This window comes from Balearica regulorum, chromosome 12, assembly GCF_011004875.1.
Source record: "Balearica regulorum gibbericeps isolate bBalReg1 chromosome 12, bBalReg1.pri, whole genome shotgun sequence".
In the NCBI taxonomy this organism is placed as follows: Eukaryota; Metazoa; Chordata; class Aves; order Gruiformes; family Gruidae; genus Balearica; species Balearica regulorum.
Window position 1 is genome coordinate 10,149,579 of NC_046195.1, and position 23,404 is coordinate 10,172,982.

At 41.5% G+C, this 23,404-nt stretch overlaps 1 protein-coding gene across 9 annotated transcripts in view; it reads left to right on the forward strand.

Moving 5' to 3' along the window:
* The window catches only part of MYO5A (myosin VA), a 103,476-nt gene that overhangs the window by 46,137 nt on the left and 33,935 nt on the right, over window positions 1-23,404 (forward strand). For all 9 annotated transcript variants that reach the window (XM_075764531.1, XM_075764528.1, XM_075764532.1 and 6 more), the window contains 14 exons: window positions 1,656-1,799; window positions 3,024-3,105; window positions 4,609-4,716; window positions 5,216-5,322; window positions 7,719-7,984; window positions 8,558-8,639; window positions 11,158-11,298; window positions 12,093-12,218; window positions 14,714-14,797; window positions 18,238-18,399; window positions 20,427-20,524; window positions 21,217-21,303; window positions 21,402-21,510; window positions 23,028-23,239. In XM_075764531.1, the coding sequence (XP_075620646.1) occupies window positions 1,656-1,799; window positions 3,024-3,105; window positions 4,609-4,716; window positions 5,216-5,322; window positions 7,719-7,984; window positions 8,558-8,639; window positions 11,158-11,298; window positions 12,093-12,218; window positions 14,714-14,797; window positions 18,238-18,399; window positions 20,427-20,524; window positions 21,217-21,303; window positions 21,402-21,510; window positions 23,028-23,239 (1,808 nt within the window). The remainder of the gene's footprint in view (window positions 1-1,655; window positions 1,800-3,023; window positions 3,106-4,608; window positions 4,717-5,215; window positions 5,323-7,718; window positions 7,985-8,557; window positions 8,640-11,157; window positions 11,299-12,092; window positions 12,219-14,713; window positions 14,798-18,237; window positions 18,400-20,426; window positions 20,525-21,216; window positions 21,304-21,401; window positions 21,511-23,027; window positions 23,240-23,404) is intronic.

A 23,404-nucleotide genomic window follows, 5' to 3' on the forward strand; every position in this document is an offset into this window, starting at 1 on the left:
TCGATGTATCAGCAGAAACACAAATTAACCCATGTAGATTAGGAAGAAAATGACTAATTCATTTTAGAAACAGGAAACTCCTCATTTGCTAAGTTGATTGTAAAATCTTAGGAGCAGAAGGTCATTTTATTTTTTAATTTCCATTTGGACAACCTAAACATCAGCATTTATGAGCTACCATCATTAGTGTCAGACTTTCACATAATCTTTAATAAATACACTGTAATATCAAGTGATCACTATACACTTCTAGCAACTATTTGAATAATTAATTTTGCAGTCAATAACTATATACAGTTTTCCTATCGCAAATACTGAAATTGTCAAGTCTTAAACCACATCTTTATGTGTAATTTCCTGCCTCTCATTCTTTGTTACCCTGTACAGCTACACAAATTGTACAGCTTAGTATGTACTCGGGTAAGCAATCTTATCATACCAAAGAATTTCTTAACAGTTTGTAGAAGTAATACCTTTCAAAGTAGTAATTGGTTTCTGAAAATATTGTAATATTATAATATTATATTGCTACCACCAACAACAAAATATCTCTCAGTAGCAATAATTTTAAAACACAAGAAATGCAGTTTGAGTATGTTCAGTTTGAAGGGATTCAGTATTTCTTAGAACTGCAGAGATGCGGTTTGCTCTTACATCCTTTACAGCGACTGTACATCTGATACCCACTTTGACATCTGCTCAGTCAGGCACGCGTGCTGCTGCTGCTGCTGTAATGGGGTTTCTGAACGTCTGATCCCCGGTTCCCGTGCTGTGCCCGGCTAGCCCTTACCAATTCACTGGCCTTTTGTTTACAAATTTACCAGTATTCAGCGTTGCTATTTGCTCTCATTTGTTTTTCCCAAGCCTTATTTCAGTAGAGAGTTCCTACGGATGGCTACATGGACTAGGAAACTAGGACATAGATACAGCTCTGTGTTCCTTAGTTGTGGTGCGCTTCAGAGCTAGGTACTTGATAACACACACACAGTGGCCTATGAGAAACAGCAGCGTGCTGTATCTGAATTACTGCAAATGCCATTCCTTTTAAACAGAGAAGTCTTTAGGATGTTTTTGGAAGGTCAATTGCTATATGATGTCTAAAACATGATCTAATTGAGAAGAGAAAATGCTTTTCCTTGAAGTTCAGCATGTTGTGATTTGCATGCCTTGCATTCTGATAAATCCAGCTGGTACCTGTCGTGGGGTGAATCCTAACGCTGATGAGGTAAGGCAGAGGTGCACCAAGACCACTTAGGAACCACAGTCATCTTTTGCCCTCAACATCCCAAGACCACGTACTATAGAGGAAATACCTTAAATTTTGTTTATTGTGTATGAAGCTGTATTGAATTAATCTACAGAAGTTAGGCACGTAGGGCAGCATGGAAGACTGAGTCAGTAACCAAGCTGCTGTGGAAGGGATTCAGTTTCAGGCAAATGACCTGAGTCTGTATCTGTTAATGTTTAGATTACATTTAGGCACACAGTACATAAAGATATGTTTGCAGAAGATCATACTTTACTAAATTCTTGATTATTTTGAAACCAGGACAAAATTAATGTTGTTACATGTTTATGAGCCATGTAGATGATGATTAAATAGATTTGATAATTTCTAAAAGCTGTTTAACCTTTACAATATTCCCTTTTTTCAGTCTATTGGAAATGCCAAAACTACACGGAATGACAACAGCAGTCGCTTTGGGAAATACATTGAAATTGGTTTTGATAAGAGGTATCGAATCATTGGTGCTAACATGAGAACTTACCTCTTAGAAAAATCAAGAGTGGTGTTTCAGGTAATACTGATGCTGTCTGCTTATTCTATATTTGTGGGACTATGAAAAAAAAAAGCTATTGCTTGCTGATATTAAGTATCTCTCCTAAGAGACGGCTGTAATAGTGTATTTGTAGTATAGCACGTGTGGGGAGAAGGGAGACAGGAAACCCAAGTCAGCCTTTCATTATATGAATCATTTGTAGTTCTAAAATGTGTATTAAAAAAGCTGTGTATTTAAACATGAGATACCTTCAGTGCATTGCTAGGTATGAGTTTGTGCTTACCATAGCATTATAGAATAGGGCTTCAAAATCTAGCAGAAAAACCAGCTGTGCTCAGGAAGACCTCTCTGTTGTGGTTGGTAAAACTGCTGTCTTAGCTCCCTTTCAATCTCTTGTTAAAACCCACTGCTATCGCAATAATTATGAGCGAGTCTTAACTGCCATTATTTAAGCAAATGAGAGTATGTGATTTCATCCTTCTTGAACTCCCTTCATTTTGGTATTTCAAACCAATCCGCAGCCTTGTTGTGTCCCACACTTCCTCTCCATCTTTGCTTACCTTATCGTCTAGAGCTCAGTAAAAATGGACTTACCCTTGACTGGCTGCCTAAAGGTACAAGACAAATAATTACAGTTTGCATTGTGTGGGAGTGCTACACAAAGTACTGTTGTATATTTTAAAGATAAGAGATACTTCTTGCACATGGTTTAACTGAAAGTCCTTTCTGGGTTTTTTGTTGTTTTGAAATTAGGAAATTTAGAGCGCTTAAGTTCAGAATTACGGTGTTGGTCATGAGTCATAACCTTCTAAGCTGTGTTTGTCCTTCATTTTAAAATTCCAGCTTTGCCTTGGCAGGAAAGATACTCCCTTCACCAGCTTACTATAAATGCTGAGGCGAATGGTATTAGTTATTTTTGGAAAATGAAAAGCTTTTAAGTATGATCATTTCACCCACCCATAGAATCCTGATCTATATTTAATAGTAATCCACAGTTCTGAAAAGTGAAATCATACATTTTTTTGAAATGAAAATGTCTGCATGCTTCTTGCTGTTGAAAATGGATTAAATGAATCAAGAAGGAAACAATAGATGCTGATTTATCTTGCCTTTTTCCATGCGGCTTCTATGCTTTCAATGTAACGCTAGAGAAAGCATTAAACATAGTAGTTCTTTCCTACTCAGGGATGTTTCTGGCACTTTTTATGTTGTGAAAAATAATCAATTCTTTTCCTTTTAAAGGCAGAAGAGGAGAGAAATTACCACATCTTTTACCAACTATGTGCCTCTGCAACATTACCTGAGTTTAAAACACTCCGGTTAGGTATGAAATTCACGTTCATTGTGTTGTGCACCTGTAGGTACAAAGCAGCGTCTCTGAGCTTTTTGAGCCATAGAACCAAAAGAAGAATTGCTGGCTTTTAAATTCAAAACTTTTAAACCTTCAAATACTAAAATATATTGAAAATAACTAAAATTGCAGATCTTAGACTTTGTGTTTTTTAGATAAAATGAAAGTAACAATTTTGTTTATTCAGCACACTCTAATACACTGCAGTTGTAATCACTAGGACTTACTATGTCCTGGATTCCAGAGTAGCTTCCTGTGGTGGGGGTGAAAGTCTCTTCTCTTGGTCCTTTAAAACCATTTTTCCATGGCTCCAGCTACTAGAGAATTTTACCATTTCTGATATAAACACCTGAAAAGCTTATTTTGCATCTGCATACTGTCACTTGGACTGTTACCACCAATTACATCTCTGCTAACTTGGTGATCACGAAACTGATAAGTGAAATTTTTCATTTTTCAAATTAAAATGTTGATAAAGGAAAGGTTTCTTATTTAACAGGAACTGGTATATTGTAAAAGAAAGGCATTATGATGACCTTGAGACAGGAAATCACCTCATCATTTTTAAAATTCAATATAAATTTCAGTGCTTCGTGTATATTTTTAAAAGTTAGCTTCATAGTGGGAAAACTACACAGCCTGTCAGCCCTGATTTCTGAAATATCATTCTGGTTTTAAAGTGTTTTCTCTGCTCTTCTGCACCATCCTGGCACATTTCAGATTCACATCTGCTGACACAGGAAAGAAAGGAACTGATGTAATTCTAACTAAAGAAGCCATTTAGCAGACTCCTCTTTCAGCATTCTTGAAAGCTTAGCAGATCAGAAGAACAGGAGTCTGTTGCTGCAGCTGGAGGCATGGCCGCTGACATCGCAGGAATGGACACAGTACGCAGGAGAGCTGCTGCTGTCCCAGTGAAGCCCAGGGCTGTCCCCAGGATGGGCTGAAGCTATTGGTTCTCCAGCCATGACTTCTCAGCCAGAACGGATCACAGATACTCATCAGACTAAACCAGACCATAAACTAGAAAGGAGAGGAAAACGGGCAAAATAGATTTTTTTTTTAAATATCCTGGTGCCAACAGTAGCATAATAATACCTGCCACATAATCCCAAAGTGCTGCTGCTGTCAACTCGGCACCTACCCCTTGGGTGGCTGGCTCAGACCTGGAGAAGAATTGCTTCCAAAGTGATTATTCCACAGGTGTGGAAGTCTGAACCAAGGTTAGCTAGAGAATATGCTTGAGGGCCTGTAGTAGGAACCAGGTAGCTTAAGAATACTTCTTTGCACTGTTAAATCTTAAAAAAAAAATCTTCTCCGTAAAAAGCGGGTCCTATGAGCCAGGAGACAAAAATATACTGACATATTTCAAATCATGGATTCTGCCAAGAGCAACTTAATCATTACACAACTTTACAGATGTGCCATGAATTTCTGCATCAGTGTGTGTAAAAGATTTGCTTTTTTCTCTTACAGGGAATGCAAATTACTTTCACTATACGAAGCAAGGTGGAAGCCCTGTTATTGATGGTGTCGATGATGCCAAGGAAATGGTAAACACCAGGCAGGCCTGCACTTTGCTAGGTAATTTGTAAAACACAATCATAGCTCAAATCTGGTACACTAACAAGCGTTTTCTATGTTGTTGGTGTGTATTTTCTTCATACTCTGTTGGTTTTAAGAACAGGAGTTCGATAAACTTTGGGATTGAGATACTTTTTATTGCATTAAGAAGGTATTTAAATTGCAGCGGAGTCACATATATAGTGTAGGAGTAGGACACGTTGTATGATCTTAAATAAATGGTGGATTTCCTTGGTGTAGCATATACAATGTTGGAGGTCACTGAGAAGGCACTTTGAAACAAAAAACTAAATAGTTCATTTTAATGGATCTGTTTTGCATCTGGTTGTGAAATGTTTTTAATAGAAGTGGAGCCAAGCAGTACTTTCAAATACCAAATTCTCTGGAAAAAGAACATGTACCAGTGGCAGTTTTTCTTTTCTTAATAAAATCTTTTTTAATCAGCTTGTGGTTCTTTACTTCTCTGTCCATTCAAAACATTTTATTCATCATTTTTTAGGCATTAGTGATTCCTACCAGATGGGAATTTTTCGAATCCTTGCTGGCATCCTTCACTTGGGCAACGTGGAGTTTACATCTCGGGATTCTGACAGCTGCACTATCCCTGTGAGTAGTAGATGAACTGGTTTCTACTCTGACAGTTTCTGCCTTCTGCCTGCTTGCAGGGACCTCTTCTGAAAAAGAGTAACAATGTAAAAACACAAGCAATGCATTTATTTCTAATTCGTTAACATTTTCACAGTTCTTTTTGCAGATAAATTCAACTCTTCTTGGTTTAGAGCCTTCAGACAGTACTCTCTGTATTATAACAGTGGCTGCCTTAATCTCTTTTCAAAACTGTAATTGATCAGTCGTAGAAAATTCTACTAGATAGGCTAGCTTTGAAGTCCTGGGCAGGTATCTAGATCTACATTCCCTGCCCACAGTAAATGCTTTGCAGAATGTTTTTCTTAATGTTAAATTCCAAACTGGCCTAAACTGTTGTGAAGCAAATGCTTTGCAAAATCCTCTGGGATGTCTAGACAGGAGCATAGGATATACAGATACGATTCATGTGACTCGTCTAATTGTCGTCATTTTATTAGTCCTTTTTTACCTTTGTGGAGGTCAGCAATGAGGACTGCATAGTCTGATCTGAAAAAAACCCTCCTCATTCAGTGAGGGGCAAGGCTTCTTGCTGAAGTCTATATTCTGGAGATGAGAAACAAAAAAGATCTGGCTTGTCACTCTTCTTCCTCAGATTCACAAGTGATCAGTTTCTCCCTTTGCTGTTCCTTGAATGTCTGCTGCTGGACTACACAGTCTTCATCTTTCTCTCTCTTCGAATAGTAGCAACAGTTGCAGGGTTTTTTCCTCATTTTGATATCAGTTGCTTTCTCAAGAATCTGCAGTAGGAGTTTCTGGAACTGAGACAACAGGTCCTTCATCGGGCCACAGCTGAGCAGTGTGCCTGGTGTGACACCGCCTGTCCGTGGGAAACCACAGCAATAGCCTGGCTCTTCGACGTGTCTTAAAAAGGTGTTCACTACAAAGAGTGTCATTTAATGATCACAGGCAAAAAGCTGATGAGCCCCAGGACATGATAAGCTAGCCTGTATTGTAATGGGTATCTCCAATGCAGGAATCTCACTGAATGAGCTAGTACAAAGCTGCAAGGTCCTGTGCAATCCTGTCCTGATGTGGTAAACATCTAGCAGGCTGTGGTGAATGTCTGCTCAATGGCATCAGCGACCTGAGCCATGCTGTCCTCTGACAATAGCCATGTCATTGAAGAGCTCTGTCGCCATGCAGACTGGTCTGCCTACAAAGCACTGGCACGATGATGCAATGGTGGTGCTTCAGAGAGCTCAGTGAAGAGCTCCCCTTGGTGCTGTGTGAAGGAATCTGTAACCCTAATGTCACACTTTTGTGATGTGAGCCAGTTAAAGTGGTATGGCTAAACTGAAAGAAGACATGCTCAGTTAACTGGATTTTGGAGGTGTAACAGCACTGCCATGGGACCTGTATGCTGTAAGGACTGGAACAAGCCCCAGAGAAGTCAGAAGAATGTGGAAATAGAGAGATAAAGCTGATGTACCCTGAAACTACTGGGCATGTAGTAACAGTCCCCTGTAATCTGTCCTCGTCAAGACGCTGCTTGTCAGCATGCTGTTGAGTCACCAGGTGCAAAGTGAACATGGTGAGGAAGTAGTGTTAGGGGAGTTCCTTAGGAGGAAAGACCTGTCTGTCCTTGATTTCTAGCTATTGGTTTGCTTGTTAGTCACAAGGTGTAGTATCTTAACTCATTGAGTGGTAAACACACTGCACTGATTTTTATGCAGAAATCCTATACCCATCTCAGTGTGCAAACCTTGCTTTTTGATTTTTACCCAGTTAAGCAAAGGTCAATTTTTTCACTTGTACAGTCCAATTTGAGCGTTAGAGAACATCATTTGTGTGCTCCAATCTCTTAATGTTTGTCTCCAGAATTCACAGAGAAAATACTTGAGACCAGAGCACAAAAGCCCTTCCGTAGTTCTTCCTCTTTGTTCTTGGCTTCGGCTGTGATGTCCCTTTACCCATCACTCCCTGCCTTGGATGTATATGAGCAGACAAGACCATTGTATTCCATCCCATCCCCAACACACAGTCCTGTCCTCTGCATTTCTCTAGCTTCTTTGCTCAAACCTGAGACATTTATAAGAATTCAAAATACCAAGTCCATTCCTGCAAAGCTAGGTGATTCATTTTTGTGAAGGTTGCAGGTTCCCTGTGTGGGGCTTTTTGGTGAACACGAGTATAGTAAAATGCCTTTGGGGAAGCTGTGATTACTAATTTACTTCAGCGATGTGATGTGATAAGTGGGTAGGGAACTTGTTACGTTTTGAAGGAGGAAGAGCTGAGGAAGCTGCTGTTGCTGCTTATTGTTGGATCACTGCAGGCAGGCAGTTCTTCTGATTGCTTGATTGCATGTGTGCTATTGGTAATACTGTTTCAAGACCTAACGAGATTGCTTTTATTAGCCCAAGCACGAGCCCCTCACCATCTTCTGCGATCTCATGGGCGTGGAGTATGAAGAGATGTCCCACTGGCTTTGCCATAGGAAGCTCGCAACAGCCACCGAGACCTACATCAAGCCAATTTCTAAACTTCATGCCATCAATGCCAGAGATGCACTTGCCAAACATATCTATGCTAATCTCTTTAACTGGATTGTAGATCATGTGAACAAAGCCCTTCATGCTACTGTAAAACAGCATTCTTTCATTGGAGTGTTGGACATTTATGGGTGAGTCTCTTTGTCAGAGATACAACACCTCTTAGGTAATTATCTTACTGCAAAGTGTCTTTGTCTTTATCATGTAGTGCTGCGTGGATTTCGCAAAAAACCCCAAACCCTTAGCAGCTGCTTATTCCAGCTGAAGGAAGTAGGTGTTTAGTTTTGACATGCTATCTGAGATCTTTGTCTTGACTTTCAGGTTTGACATTTACCGTGGGATTTCAGATTTTTGCTGTCGGTAGTTCCTTTGTGTATTGTGTTGGGGAAAGTTACAAGGGAATTGTCATCTTGTGGTTCCTCCAGGGTGGCACTTCTAGAGAGGACAAAGATAACGAACATGCTCTCCAGGAACATCAGTCCCTTCCATGTGTTCCTCATCCCTGCCTAAAGAGGGAGCATCACTGAATTGCCCATGTACTGCAATTTGCCATTTCCCTGTGGGCTTTGTTGCTTGACTGTGGTTGTTTATGCCTGGAATAATGCAGTGAATTTGACCGAAGGGAGGAAATTTAAAATTATGGGGTCATTTAATCTGGGTTTTTTTTCACTGCACTAGTAATTTTGAGTATCTGCATATTTTAGATTTGAGACATTCGAAATCAACAGCTTTGAACAGTTCTGTATCAACTATGCCAACGAAAAACTGCAGCAGCAGTTCAATATGGTAAGTAGGAAATGACTGGCATTTCCTCTTCCCTTTTCCCTCACCCAAGTCCATTCTGCTAATTGGGTCCCCAGTGGTTAAGGATGAATTCCTTCAGTCTATTAACCAGCTGTCCTGGCCGTGGGCTTTGGGGGATGGGGAAGGATCGACTATCTCCTAGAAATAGATTTTATGACTAACTGCTGCTCTGGGACTATTTGAAATTCCGATCACAGTAACAATTACAAGACAGAAGCAGCGCTTGGCAATTAAGACCCCGAGATTGGCTGTCAATGAGAGCACCACGTGGATGAAGTTGGAGTTAGCTGTGTTCCCGTAAGCTCCAGTGAGAGCCTGTGCACGGGCAGCAGAGCGCAGGGCTTCGCTGCTGGAAACCTACCACCCGCGCTTCCTCTCCTGGCGTTATTTTTGAGGGTTTTCAGCCGCATCCTGAAGTTGATGACTGACGTGTGGCAAGAAGTGCCTCTTCCCCCTCCTCCAGAGAGATCACGATTCTCTCTCCTCAGCCTTAGTGACGTTTGTAATTCTATATCTTACCTGCATAATGATGAGGCAAGTTATTTATGCCAGGTCTGTTGCTAGGCTGTGCTCCAGTACGGGAATAGCTTTGAACTCTCTTGAGGAGCATACCTCCATGGCAGCACATGCTCACAGGACTGGATCCCCCGCACTGTTCATCCTGGTGGCAGGGATGCATGTTGGGGAGTGAGCCGGGTGCTGGAGCAGAGGCTAGGCGTTCCAGCCTCTGTGCTGGTAGTGCCACAGCTGGCTTCCACTCTGTAAGAGGGATGTCATAACTGCTAAGTGCAAGGTATCTCGGAGTTCTCTCAGCTCTACAGCAAAAATCTAGTCACTGTAAGCATTGTAAGGGTTCTCTTCCTTAGTAAAGATCACTGTCCTAGTGTTTCCTTCTCTCTCACTCTGTTGTTGTAAGCTCTCATCTCACGAAGGACAGGGCAGCAGGCCTTGTGTGTTGATGCCCTGCCAAGCTACCAAACCCAGCATCGGTGGACACAGACCCATTGGGCTGCCATGCAGATACAAGGGGTGGAAGTTGTTTTAAATTAATGCCCTGTGTCTGTGGCAGCAACCCGGCAAGCCTTCACGTGCTGCCCAGGGCAGCCTGAGCCCGGCTGAGGGCAGGCAGCTTAGGGGCTGCCCGGCTGCCACTTGCATGTCCACAGCCTGCCTGGCCACCCTGGCCACCCTTCCCCCTGCCTGGCCAGCCACAGCCCCTAAGGAAAATTAGGTCTGAAGACATTTTTCACCACGTAATTGCTAAGTCCGTTACAGTGGAGAAACGTTTTTATGTTTTCTTTCAGGAGTTAGGTTGAATATGACTCGCCAATAAAACACTTTCCTGTCAGGAATTAACTTGGCATGTAACGCGGCCGTTAAGCGGCGGGGTGGGAATGGCTCCCACGGGCACCGTTAAGGAGCACCACCTTAGAAAGGATGATGTTAAGCTAATGAAATAAAAGGGATAAACCACTTTTTCAGGGTAGTTTTCTGCTGTCTGGCAGATGTGTGGCAGAGAGCTGCGAGGTGTTTGTGGGCTCATGCACTGGGCTCAGGGCAGCTGAGGCCGGGTCCGCCAATGCAGGTGTTTGTGGGGGCCCCCCGGTCCCTGCCCACACTGCTGCTCTTCCCTGCTCACAGTTCAGTTCTGCCTGCCAGAGCTGTTAGTATGCATTAAAATTTAAATGGGACATAAAGCATCATTTAAAATAACCAGAGTCAGCAGTCCTCTTGTTTTTAAAAAGAGTGCTTGTGCTATTAAGACCACAGTTTGCCTGTTTAATATCTTATTTTTTCCTGAAGTTTAAATTAATCTCTTATGCACATTTCGTTAAAGCTGTGCAGGTTTTTTATGATAACATTTTTTAATAAATATGCAACTACATTGTATTGATCTTCATACCAGATACTTCTTCCACAAAATTTTGCTTAAAGGATTTCTTGTGCTAGTACTCCTATAGTCTTGCAGGTTTTTGCTGAAGAGTATTTTTTAATGCAGTGCGTCATCTTAGAAAAACAGCAGCAGCCATTTAAGAGAAAATGGAGCTCTCTTCTTTCATAACCAAACACAAAAGTATTTATAGTGAAATTTTACTTAAAGGAGAGCAGTATTCATAACTTCAAAATCATAAATGCATGGCACATCCTACTTTATAGGTTGCTGTTCCTGCACTTGAGGCTTTTTCTGGGTTTTGTGTTGGTGTTTCTTATAAGAGAAAAGAGCTTATAGTAATTGGGGGACGATATAGTAAAAAGACAGAAAAAATAGATATTATTTGCAGAGAATATGGATGAGCACTTTAATTTAATCTGTTGTTTTTAGGCCAGGAAAAAAAGGTTAATTTATTTTTCATCCACTTACTTGTTAAAGGGTTTATTCAGTTGAACTAGTGTGTCACTTGACAGCCTGGATGAATGTGCCAAGATAATTCAAGTAACAGTTTGATTTATTTATTCTGCATTTCATTTCACAGAAAACTATTTTCTTTTTGCCCTGTAGCATGTCTTTAAGCTGGAACAAGAAGAATATATGAAGGAACAAATACCATGGACCTTGATTGATTTCTACGACAATCAGCCTTGCATCAACCTCATAGAGGCCAAAATGGGAATTCTGGATCTGTTGGATGAGGAGTGCAAGGTGTGTGTTCAAGGGCTTTCCTAGGGAAAGATGTCATCAGCTGTCCTGCTCCTGGGGCCTCACAGGGAAAAGTCATCTGCATTCAGCCATCATTTTGACACTCTACTGTTGAAAGGATTTGGAGAATGTACAAACAGAATTGGCAATTACAGGAGGAGAAAAAATGGTTTTAGTCATGCTTTCGTTCCCCTCCTCTCCATCATGTGTCTGTACCTGTTTCTGGGTCTCTGATCAACCTTCTTTTGACTCTGGCAACTTTCTCTTTCCCGAGCGTAGCAAGTGCAGTCTTGGGTCCTGTCCAATTTCTCCAGATTGCGTCTCGCTTGGTGTCTCACCTTTTGCCTTTTATCTTAGTTTAATTTATGCCAAGCCATGTATAGGGGATGGCGTGTGGTATCTACTTCAGTGGAAACCCAGCCTGGGGTTCTTGTGTATCATAAAGCATCACAAGCAGCCTCTAAGGGCGGTGGGTGAGTTCTGACTCGCTGAGACGCTGCTCAGTCAGATAACATAACTCTCTGATCCCCACCTTCAGGTGTGTGACACTGGCACCATTACTAGCATGGTATGTGTCACATAGCAGCTACATCTGCTGCTGGACTGCACCCAGTCCAGAGTATTAGAAAGGCAAGTGCATAGCTGGTTACCAGCTTCCTTGCTTACAGCAGTGCTGGAAATCCAAGGAGTTGGAGTTTGAAAGCAAACCACAAAGTCTTGTCCCCCATCATCTTAGCTTCTTTTGCTACTGAAAAGTTTTCAAGAAATTTTAAATGGCTGTGTGTTCTCTTCTGTAGATGCCAAAAGGCTCGGATGACACTTGGGCCCAAAAACTATACAATACTCATTTGAATAAGTGTGCCCTCTTTGAAAAACCACGTTTGTCAAATAAGGCTTTTATTATCAAGCACTTTGCTGACAAGGTAAGGACTTTTCCTCTTTCCATGGCTGGTGTTGCTGAGCCTGTGTGTGGGAGGGGATCCTGGGGTGGGTGGCTGTTGCAGGCAGCGACTGGGCAGCAGCATCCCTGGCTCTGCTCAGCTTCTTCCAAAAGTTATGCTATAGAAATACACAAAATAGAAAATCATATATCTCACTGTAGTTTTAGCTAAAGAGCAACAACAAAATGGTGTTGGTTTTGCTGCCATCCTAACATGCAAAGAGGAAGGAGGCTAACACACCCTTCTTCTTATTGCTGGAGCAGGATGTACTGCTCCCACCCTTGCCTCTACTTGCCTATTTCTAGGAAGCTGGAGGAGGGGTATCTCAGTGGAGATCTGCGTTGTTCAGCTCCCACAATGCATCATTGAACTGAGCAACTCCTCAGGTTAAAATAAAATAAAAATGTTTAAAGTCCTGTTTAAGATAATTGTCCTGTTAAAAAAAGAAGCTGCCTCAGTATATTGTCAGCTTTGTTGAAAAAAGTTTGGAGAAGCTCTGGGATTCCTATCGGTAGGTCTGTACGTGCTGACACGGGGGGTTGGAGGCCTTTATTTGCCAGTGTGTGAGCTGGTGCAGGCAGGACACAGGAACAACCACAAAACACGGATGAAATGGAAACAGAGAATTTATTTTCATTACCTCATGTACTGGGGGATCCCCGAAGCAGCACCCGGGCAGAGGCACACAAGCAGGGACGCAGGCAGCGCGGAGCTTGGTCCTTGCAAGAGGATCTCCAAACCTGCTGTTGTCACCTGCGTGTCAGGGATTTGCGCAGGCGTAGGTTACCACCGTGCTTTCCCACAGCGGGGCAGGAATCGCAGCATGTTCGATAGGGTGCCTCTGAGTCTATCACAGACCTGTGTTCTCTGAACACAGATGTTCTGCTTGTCAAGCACACAAGATTAAACAACGATTAGTATGATATATGTGTTTTTCTACAACCGAGCTGTAAGTCAGCCAGCTGAGCATCTTTACAATTCTCCTCACCAATCTTCCATTATTTTCCCACATCCTCCACTTGATTTCTCCCAGGTTCTTGAATTTATGTGCAGAAGAGGGCTCCTGTTCTTGTTGTGTCTAGTGTTACCTTAATGAAAGCAGCAAGAGCATCTCTGTAACTGATTAGATTCTATTCTATTTGGTGGATGAGAGAACAAGAAGGATTTACTATTTCATATACTGTTCATTAAGTTAAACTTTGATATTTGAAAACAAGCTTTCCTATGCCTATTCTGAGCATTGAGGGCCAAGGAAAGCTAAAAGTAGCTCCAAGCAGGTATTGGCAAAGCCGTAAGCTCTGATGCACTGTGTGAAGCATTTCATGCTTTGCTCTGTGCTTACATGAATGCATAGAGACATCTTGAAGGAACAAATAAAACCATAGCTGGCAGGTTAGTAACCTGTGTGCCTTGACGTTGTCTTCTCTGGGAGAACGCAGAGATGCTGCTGCCCTCCCGTGGCATTGTCTCCCGCAGTAAGAACATGAACGGTACCTGAGGTAATGTTCAGAGTGAGCTTTCAGCTGTGGAGACACCCTGGGGAGATGAGATCCTCTGTATGCTTCCCCCTAGGAATTTTTTGAAATGTTTTACAGCTTGGGGTGTAGTGTCGTTGTGTAAGTACTGATAAATGGCTGTACTGACTGAGGGGCAGCTGATGGCTCTCAATCTGTCCGCTCTGAAAGAATAAAATTGCTGTAAGGGTCTGCTCTTGTATTTTATAGTCTGCACTTCTGCTGATACAAGACTGAAGAGTTAGCGTGAGACACTTCATGAGAATTAGCATACTCATGTTAATTAATATTGAATTCTAAGGTATAGACTTTTGGCAATAGTTTTGGGGTTTTGTTCAGCCTTGAATTAGGACAGTGAAGTAAATACTAGGTTTTTATCTGATGCTCTGGATGTTCTTTGGTCCAGGAGACTTCGTGGCCTTGTGATAGAGGATTGTTATGTGTTGTCACAACATTCAGATTTTTTATTGCTTCTGGTAAAATTAGTCTTTATGAGTACAAATGAGGCATTTTCATAATAAGCTGCAGGCAGATCTACTTATTGCCTCTCAGCTAATGAGATGAAATGAGACACTTTGTTCTCAGTTGCATCTGGATTTCACAGAATTTTGCAGCCCTGACAACTTCAGTGAAGGAAATGCTCAACACACATTTTGATTCTTCACCTTTATGGTAACCGTTCAATCATTCTGTCTTACCACAAGAATCTCTCAGCAGTGAAATATATCTGGTATAATGCAATAACAGTATTCATCTCTTTATGTTTCAATGTTTTACATTTTACTGGAAGGCACTCTCTGAGGAAATTCTATATTTCACAAAGATGCACTTGGGAGCTGAAATTTTCAACGCGCACAAGAATTATCTGTTTTAAATATGAATGTTAGAGGTCATGAATTCTGTGCAAAATATTCTTATTAAATACTTTTAATACTTACATTTTTGTAAAATGGTGGTTTTCAGGTGGAATATCAATGTGAAGGCTTTTTGGAAAAGAATAAAGACACAGTTTATGAAGAACAAATTAAAGTCCTAAAATCAAGTAAGGTTAGTATAAGGATTTTTCTTCTTTGTTTGCAGTTATGAGTCCTTGAGTTAAGGGTCATATAAAATTTCTTATAAACCTAGGAAATATTGCTCCCTTAGTATCAGATCAGCTGAAATTGAATGTAGTTTGTGTTTTACTTGACTATCTGTATGAATTTAGAAAGTCTGGTAGCCTATGTAAGCCTTGCTCCATGTAAGGTCAGTCTATTTCTGATTTCACTGTTTGGGGCTTTTTTTTGTTTGTTTGGCTGGGTTTTTTACTTTTCACAAAACTTTGCTATATTTTCTGTAAAGGCATCGAGGACTTCTGATAGTAGTGTAAGAAGGCTTAACAGTTAAGCCTTTAATTTTGTAATCTGAAAACAGAAGTTCCTTGTTTATGGCCTGACAATTGAGCAGAAAATTTCTGGAGGAGAGACAAGTTCTGTTCCAGAAGCAAAATGAGAGAGGAATGAAATGTATAGACTCTAAGGACATGAACCAGAATTTACAGAGTCTTGCCTTCTAGATATCTATGAAAGAAAGATAACATCTGAATTGATAAATACTGTGTGAATGAATATTATAGAACAGGCCTTCGGTGGCATCGTCTGCTTTTTTTAATGGCAAAAATGCTAGTTGTGCTCCTCTGAAATGTAAAGGCAATTAAGTTCCATTGTGCTGTGATGGCTGTTGGGAATTTGCTAGTTCTAATGGCCTGGGAAGCTGGGTATCAAGGACAGCCTATTTAAAATTATGCCATTCTATCAGGAAAACCAGCATTTCCCCCTTCTGTTTCTATTCAGAGCAGGTACATGAAGTTAAATGCTTAAAACACGTAGTATAATGAAAAACCACAGCAGACTTTCTGCTGAGAGGAGCTTAGAAGTGGTTTGAGTGAAGCCAGTTGCTGTGTGTGTGGGAGGCCGGTGGCTGTGGCTCTGCTGCGGCATGGTGGTGCGCTGTGTGGGGTGGAGGTCCAGGGGTGCTCTGAGGGAGGTAGTCCAGCAAGTAAGGGGTGATGGGGACATAGCTGCCATAAGAGCATGACAACAGCTTGGGCAGGCTGAGTAGGTTGAGTCAATTCAGTCTAAACACTACGAAACAACATGGTTTTCCCCAATGGTAAGTTTTACCCAAACCAGTGTTTAAAGAAAAATAGATAAATTCAACTGTGAAAATAGAGTTTCCAAAGAAGAATGTTTTATTTTTATTTTTATTTTTCAGCAGGCCCTCTATATTAGTAATTGTAGCGGGATTGCATTTCTGATTTTTATTTTTTTCTGTTGTCGCTCTGTTCTGGGTTTGCTGTGCACATTCAACAGAAGGTAATTCTAAATTGAATGCATCATCTGTCATCCTGCCCATGCCCACTCTCACATACAGCTCGAATGCTTCTTTGCTCTCCAAAGTGCATGAGACACGCTGCTGTTGGCAAGCACTGTAGTGTTTAGCTATTTATTTTGGCCTTCTCCATAAATCCACCCACAGGACCTCTTTGAACTAGTTCAGTTTCCATGCATGTATCATGAAAGCAATACAACAGTCCTCAGCTTTTATGTTTGCCACTGGCATGTTGTTGAAATCTTCTGTTGTGGTTCTGTACTGAAAGAAATGATCTGTGCGATTGTTAGCAGCATGTCTGTTAAGTTGTCTGAAAAAATTACAGGGAAAAAATGCTTGCTTGCCTGTTTTCTACCACGTGAATTATCTGCCCTTTGATCAGTGTTTTCCCTCTCTTTGAAGACTCCTAGTGTTCTGCGAAACAAAGAAAATTGATAAGATACTAAAACCCCAAACCAAACGAAAACCTGCGTGCCCCCAAGGTGTGGATCATCTCAGCAATGCTCTCCTGTTGTTGACCTCTGCTGCGGAAGGCCATACATTGTTCCTTTCTTCTGCACGCAGTAACTGAGGCAGTGTTTAGGAAAATGGCGCCTTTGAAGTGCACTTGCACGATTGTACAGGCAGATTTTCCCAGGGTTGGAAAAAGGGAATGAAACTTACGTATTGATAGCTTAGAAGAGCTCGTTCATCTGCAATCCAGATACTGGGGACCCCCTTCCCACCCGTGGTTTGTGAGAGCATCAGGAGTTTCAGACAAAGCATATTGCATTCAGATAAGTTTCTGGGTGGGTTGAAAAGACTTGGCTCTGTAGCTCAGGTACCAACTCACTCCATCTGACTGCGGGCAGCTGCGTGAGGTGCTGGTGGCCCAAGCATCCTGAACTCTTCGTTGAGTCAGTGGAAGGAGAGGGGCTAAATCACCCTCTGGAAATGGCATTCTTCCACCAGCTGCAGAGGTAATCTAAGGTGATCGTGTTCCTAATCTCGCAGACTCTGGTGAGATAAAGCTAAACTGTGACACTCCTTTTTTTACTTCAGGAATTTAGGATACCGTTGCGGTATTCATAGTCATTATATTATGCTACAGTGCTGTGCTGGATGCTACTGAGGAACGTTTGATGCCTTCTGCTAGCCCATCTGGCACAACCACAGAGCACAAGTACCATTTTGTTGCACAGCATGTTTCATTGGATATCATGCATGTTCACCAAGTTTTATAAGGCAAACCCGATTTTTTTATTTTTTAGGTTGTACTTAGCCCAAGCACTTTCTAGTCCTGAAAATTGAATGCTCCTATCTCTTGGGAGAAAATGCACAGATGCTAGATAAAAGATTATTCATTGACAGGTAGAGAAGTTCAGATTTTCTTACTCTTATAATGCTTCTGAAGTGCTATAGTTGTCAGTAGAAAGACCTGGTGGTGTTATTTTTACTTCCAAGTTACTTCAAAGCAGCTATTATATATGGGTGTATTTTGTAGCTGTTAGAGAAAGGGAACCGGAAGCCCTGTGTGATATTTGGAAAGATGTTTCAGGTTTTTCCTCCACTCCCACTGGCCTGAGAGTAGATCTTCAATCAGATAAATTTGGCTAATGGTGTTTTTTTAGTTGATGGTTCCCCTCTTAACTTGATTAGTTCAATTTAGAGTGATAAAGCAGGAATATTCTTTGTTGCCTGCTGGGTTATTCAGTGTCCTAGATATTTCTCAACCACAAAGAAGTCTGATGCTGCACTGCAATATGAGAGGACCCTGTTGTTTCCTTCTTAGATCAAAGCAGCCATATATAATTGCAGTTGGTACTTAATGAAACTGCTGTCACTATCTAACAGTTTCACATGGAAGCTATTGCTGGCTTTATGAAAAAAAACTCAAATCGGAATTTTATCTTCAGAAGGAGACTCACTGATCAAACCCACAAAATTTTTAGTATTAAATCATGGCCCACTCACTATACCACTAGCTTGAATGCTTTTTTGCGTTTGTCCCCACGTGGAGTTCAACAAAACCCCAGTGCTTACAAAAACTGAGCCTGGATTCTAACTACCTTAAGCACGAACAGGTGCAATCACATGCTGGATTCTCACCCTCTCTATTTTTTCTGCTGTTATACCAGTTTAAGCTGCTACCAGAGCTGTTCCAGGATGAGGAGAAGGTCCTCAGTCCCACGTCAGCAACCCCTTCAGGGCGCGTGCCTTTGTCTCGAACAGCTGTAAAGCCAGCCAAGGCCAGGCCAGGCCAAGCCAGCAAGGAGCATAAGAAAACTGTGGGACATCAGGTGAGTTTGAAGATGCAGCTCTATTAAATAATCTCTCCCTCTGCCTCCCTCTGTCTCATAGGTCTCAAGGTGTGCGGGTGCTTCTTGGGATCCCTTGTGATTTTGAGACAGGTGTAGCTGATGATGTCTTACAGTTTGGAGCAAATAAACCCTAATTACTAATACATTTTAGGCCACAATTTTGGGGACCTCAGTTGTTATTGTGGTGCCAGAATGAAAACTTGTTTTTCAAAATAGATTTAACATGCTGGATGCTGAGAAGCTTTGACAATCTTATACTGGGTCTTTTTGATCACGTGCCAAATTGTCTGATTCAAATCAAAAGTGGGAGTTCAGTCCCCAGAAGACTTGGTTCTAGTTATCAATGGGCTAAACATAAAATATCCATGTGTATGTGCCAGAATTAAATTGAAAGTATGCAGATCAGCGTGGCTGGAGAACTCACTTCTTCTTTGTTACTTTCCACTCAACAGATTTAACAGGTGTTTTCTCAAGATGGTTATCTCCCCAGTCAGTGCTTTATATATGACAGATTGTCCCTCAGACTATACATAGGAGCCAAGGGGAACTTTTTTGATGGTTTAGTACTCAGTTTTTATCTACTTGCCAGCCTGTGCCTCTTTCTAGTGAGTAGTGGTGTTCTTCTTTTGCCTGGGGCTTCCAGGAGCTCTGCGTGGATAGCTCTTTTTATGTTACTGTAAGGCAGCCTGGAATATAAATCAGCTCTCAGGGAGCATAAGATCTTTGTGTCAGGGTGCCCTGCCGATTCTTGAAGATGAACCAGCCACATCTCTCGGGTGCTCAGAGTTCTGATAAAGTCACCAAAAATGCCTGGGCTTTGTCCACTGCCTTGGGTGGTGGTTGATTCCCTAACAAAGATGTTAGCACGGTGGCTGGGCAGTGTCAGTGTGAGAATCAGGGAATTCAGAGAATGTTTGATTTGCATATTCATAATTTCTCTATAACCTTCCCCAAGCAAGCTATGTCAAGCTGTGGGTGGGAATAGGAGTGGTTATTCATGCCACTGTACTGAATGCAAATCTGCCTGGCATGTGTTCGTGGTACAGGCTGCAAATTCCCATCTTCTACAATTCATGCAAGAGAACCCCTGCCCAGTTATCTTTTTAATTTGCACTTCATTTCTGATTTTGCAAACAGAGTCCTGTGCCCTGAGACAGATAGATAGAGGCCTAACAGTTTTGTTGTCAGACTGAAACTATGAGTTGTAGTGTTAGGAGTACTCTCATACTACTGATATCAGTCAAGCATGTATATTAATTTATAAATTTTAAAGAAAGCTAATACAAAAGTAATTTTATCATATTCCATGTAGAAATAGAGATTGGTTTAGAATCATGAGTTCAACAGAAAGAGGGAAATCCATACCAATACATTTAAAACATCTAAGACATGTGTTCATAGTTTTCTTTATCTATTAGGGTATTCTGTGGTTAGAAGGATATACTGCAGTATGTTAGGTACTAGTGGTCTTGATACTTCTTTAAAAGTAAAGCTTCTAAAACTCTTGGATATTGGACTTTCAAAGTTCACTTCAGTAGGTCTGACATTGGGATCAGTGGAGCTGAAGAAAATGATACTTTTTTTAATGACTCTGTTGATTTAAAATTTGACTTAAAATTTATTTAAAATTAAATGGCTATTTAGTAATATGCCATGAGGTTTAGTCATGAAGAGATGGATTAAACAAAGATTAGGGTAGGTGAGACAGTCAAAAGCTGAAAATAACTCAGTCTATCCCATGTTTTTGTAATTTATCACATGCTGATATGGGAGCTTTACTCCTTTAAAGCTTAACACTTAGAAGTCTCACTGTAACATAATTCACCCAAAGATTGTATCTGAAACTAAAATCTCTCGCTATAACAAAAACAAACTGGTGTTTATTACCGAAAGTATTATTACAAATAAGCAAATGTCCCTAGGTGTGCTTCCTGAGGTTATCTCAAACATGACTGAGATTATTTAGGTTATTCCCTGATATTTTTCCCTTTTTCTTTTTCAAAAAGTTTCGAAACTCTCTTCATCTGCTGATGGAAACCCTGAATGCTACAACTCCACACTACGTGCGCTGTATTAAGCCTAATGACTTCAAGTTCCCATTCACGTAAGCTGGTTCATGTATGGTTCGTATAGCCTGTGCATGGGAGGGGATTGTCCAGAGCCTTGGAGTATCAAGGTTCTGCTACACCTTCCTCACTCAGGAGTGAAGTGGTGTGTCTCCATTCTCTTGTTACGGACTCATCCTGCGTGCGTACGTGTAGTTACAGCAGATGTTTTGGGATGAATAGAGGGAGAAATACTTCCTGATGGGTTTTTTTGTTGTTGTTTTTATGGTGATGTATGAGAAAAAACACCAGCATTTTCATTGCTAGCTGTTTTATATGTGACTGGCAGTTTGCACTCCTTGAGTTCATTTGACATTTGCTGGAATTTGCTTTTGCAGATTCCAACGTCTCATTCCTTATCTTTTTTCATATATAAACTTGCTTAGAGCTTTTCTCAAAAGTCTGCTGAAAATCCAGGTACACAAAACTCCCGTGGCTATGGGGCAGGCCATCGGGAAGCAGGACAGGACGAGCAGCTTGCAGCAGCTGACAGGCTCGGGCAATTCCCCGGTCAGGCTGTCCTCTGTTATCACTGGGCTACAGAAGCCCTAGCTGGACTTGTTAACCACCCATCACATCCCACCCCTGCTCCCCCTCTGGGCCACTCCTGCCCTGGGTGTGTGCAGGACCAGAGGTCCCATGTAATGCAAAACTAGCCCCACACCCACAGGCTCTTTTTATTCCTACATAGATTTGATGAAAAGCGGGCAGTGCAGCAGCTGAGAGCTTGTGGTGTGCTGGAGACCATCCGAATCAGCGCAGCTGGCTTCCCCTCCAGGTGTGTTTGCCGCCTTTTAGATTGCTTTCAGCTGCTGTTCTTCTTTTTCAGAGAATTATTCATTGTTGGGACTGACACTGTCTCTGTTTTTGGGACAGGTGGACATACCAAGAGTTCTTCAGCCGTTACCGTGTTCTGATGAAGCAGAGAGATGTCCTTAGTGACCGAAAGCAGACATGTAAAAATGTCCTGGAGAAGCTGATTCTGGTACTAGACGTAGTGCTAAGAGCATCTGGAATCTGAAGGAGTAAAGATAGCATCCCTTACTCCCTCATAGCCACACTGTTTCAGTACTTCTACAAAGTACTAAACCACCAATATTAGCACAGGAACTGTAGAATTTCCCAGTGTATCACAGGAAAGGAAGACAGTGATTTTAAGTGTGGGTGGGTTTGAGGGTGAGCTTAATGGCATCTTCCTTAATGGCAAGATGTATTAACTGTACCTTAAGAATGGTATAGTTATCTGGAGGTTTTCTAATGTGGAGGTGTTTCTGTCTTTGTATGTGTTTGTGTCTTTCACACTGCTCCTTTTAGCTCCTGTGCTGAAGTCAACCTTTTTCACTCCTTTTGTTCTTGGGACATTGTCTCCCTGCTTTGCTCTGTGGCTGTCGTTGTACCTCGGCAACCTCTTGCTTTGCCTCCTACCTCCAGTTGCAGCCCTGTGTTCCCAGGCTGTGCCATCCACACCACTGGCGTTGCACCTGGACTGATGTGTTTCTTGGGATTTGTTAAGGCCCAGTGCACAGCAGAAGACAGGCAGGCTTCAAAGAGACAGTTCAGCCAGTTCTCAGTAGAAGGTGGTTAATTGAGACTTACTCAGAAGTGTCAGGGAGGCAGAGAAAGAGACAAAGTTTACTGAAGGTATAAAAGCAAGAGAGCTTACCTTGCTGAAGTGCAATGCCATGTTAGGATGTTTATGGAAACAAAAAATAAATACTGTGCAGGCAGGTTAGGGCTCGGCTTTTTAACTTCTGTGTCATTGGGCAGACATAACTAAAATCTTTTGGCTTATATGCATGTGTCTGTATTTATAGTGTTAATGTATAGTGTTAAATACATCCTAAGCTGCAGCTCTTTGACTTCTGTTCCTTTTAACTTGACATCAACAAAATTAATTTTTTTCAGTGTACCTTTCTGTATTCTCATTTGTTCCCTCCAAGGAGTACTACAGCCTATAGAGATAGAATATTATTCTCTTTCCGGTTTAGTTCTGAAATTTCAGTTGTGTTTGAGCAGCAGCGAGATGCTTTGTTCTGGCTTAGTCCTGATGACAGTAAATGATGCATACATGTTGGAAGCCCCAACTGTTTTGTTTGTACTGTGTAATATGGTTGAAGATGGACTGTTCAGAGGGTTCATCTACAATTTAAGCAGGAAATTGTACGTGTGCATTGTCTGTCTTGCTTTCATCCTCTGGACCCCTTTGTTACCTCCTATAGCCTTCCACGATTCTTACAATCTTTGTGGCATTCTTGTCTAAGCAGAAATCTCACGTTACTCCTTTAGGCCATGCTTGTGGCCTTACTGTATTCATTTGTTAACAGAATCATACAGAGAAAATACTCTCCTCCACTACTTAATGTGAGTCTAGATTTACTTGAAATATTACACAGATAATTTTGTCTCTTTACTAACTGTACTTTCTTTTAGCCCTTCATGCCTTTTTTTTAATCCACTAACATTTAATGCTGTAATTGATCCTCTTTTTACCTCTGAAAATAGGACAAGGATAAGTACCAGTTTGGTAAGACAAAAATATTTTTCCGGGCTGGTCAAGTAGCCTATCTGGAAAAAATAAGGGCAGATAAGTTGAGAGCTGCCTGTATCCGCATCCAAAAGACGATCCGAGGCTGGCTGATGCGAAAGAAGTACGTGCGTATGCGGAAGGCTGCCATCACCATTCAGAGACATGTCAGAGGGTACCAAGCACGATGGTAAGCAATGCTTGTGGGAAAACCACACTAGCCTGAATTCAGATCCCTTTAAGTAGGACATTTAAATGTGATACATTTGTTCTCTCCTTCCTATACTGGCTGAGAGGAAATGATTTTCCGGGGAAATGAAAGAAATTGAACATAACGAGTGTTTCTGTCCTGCCT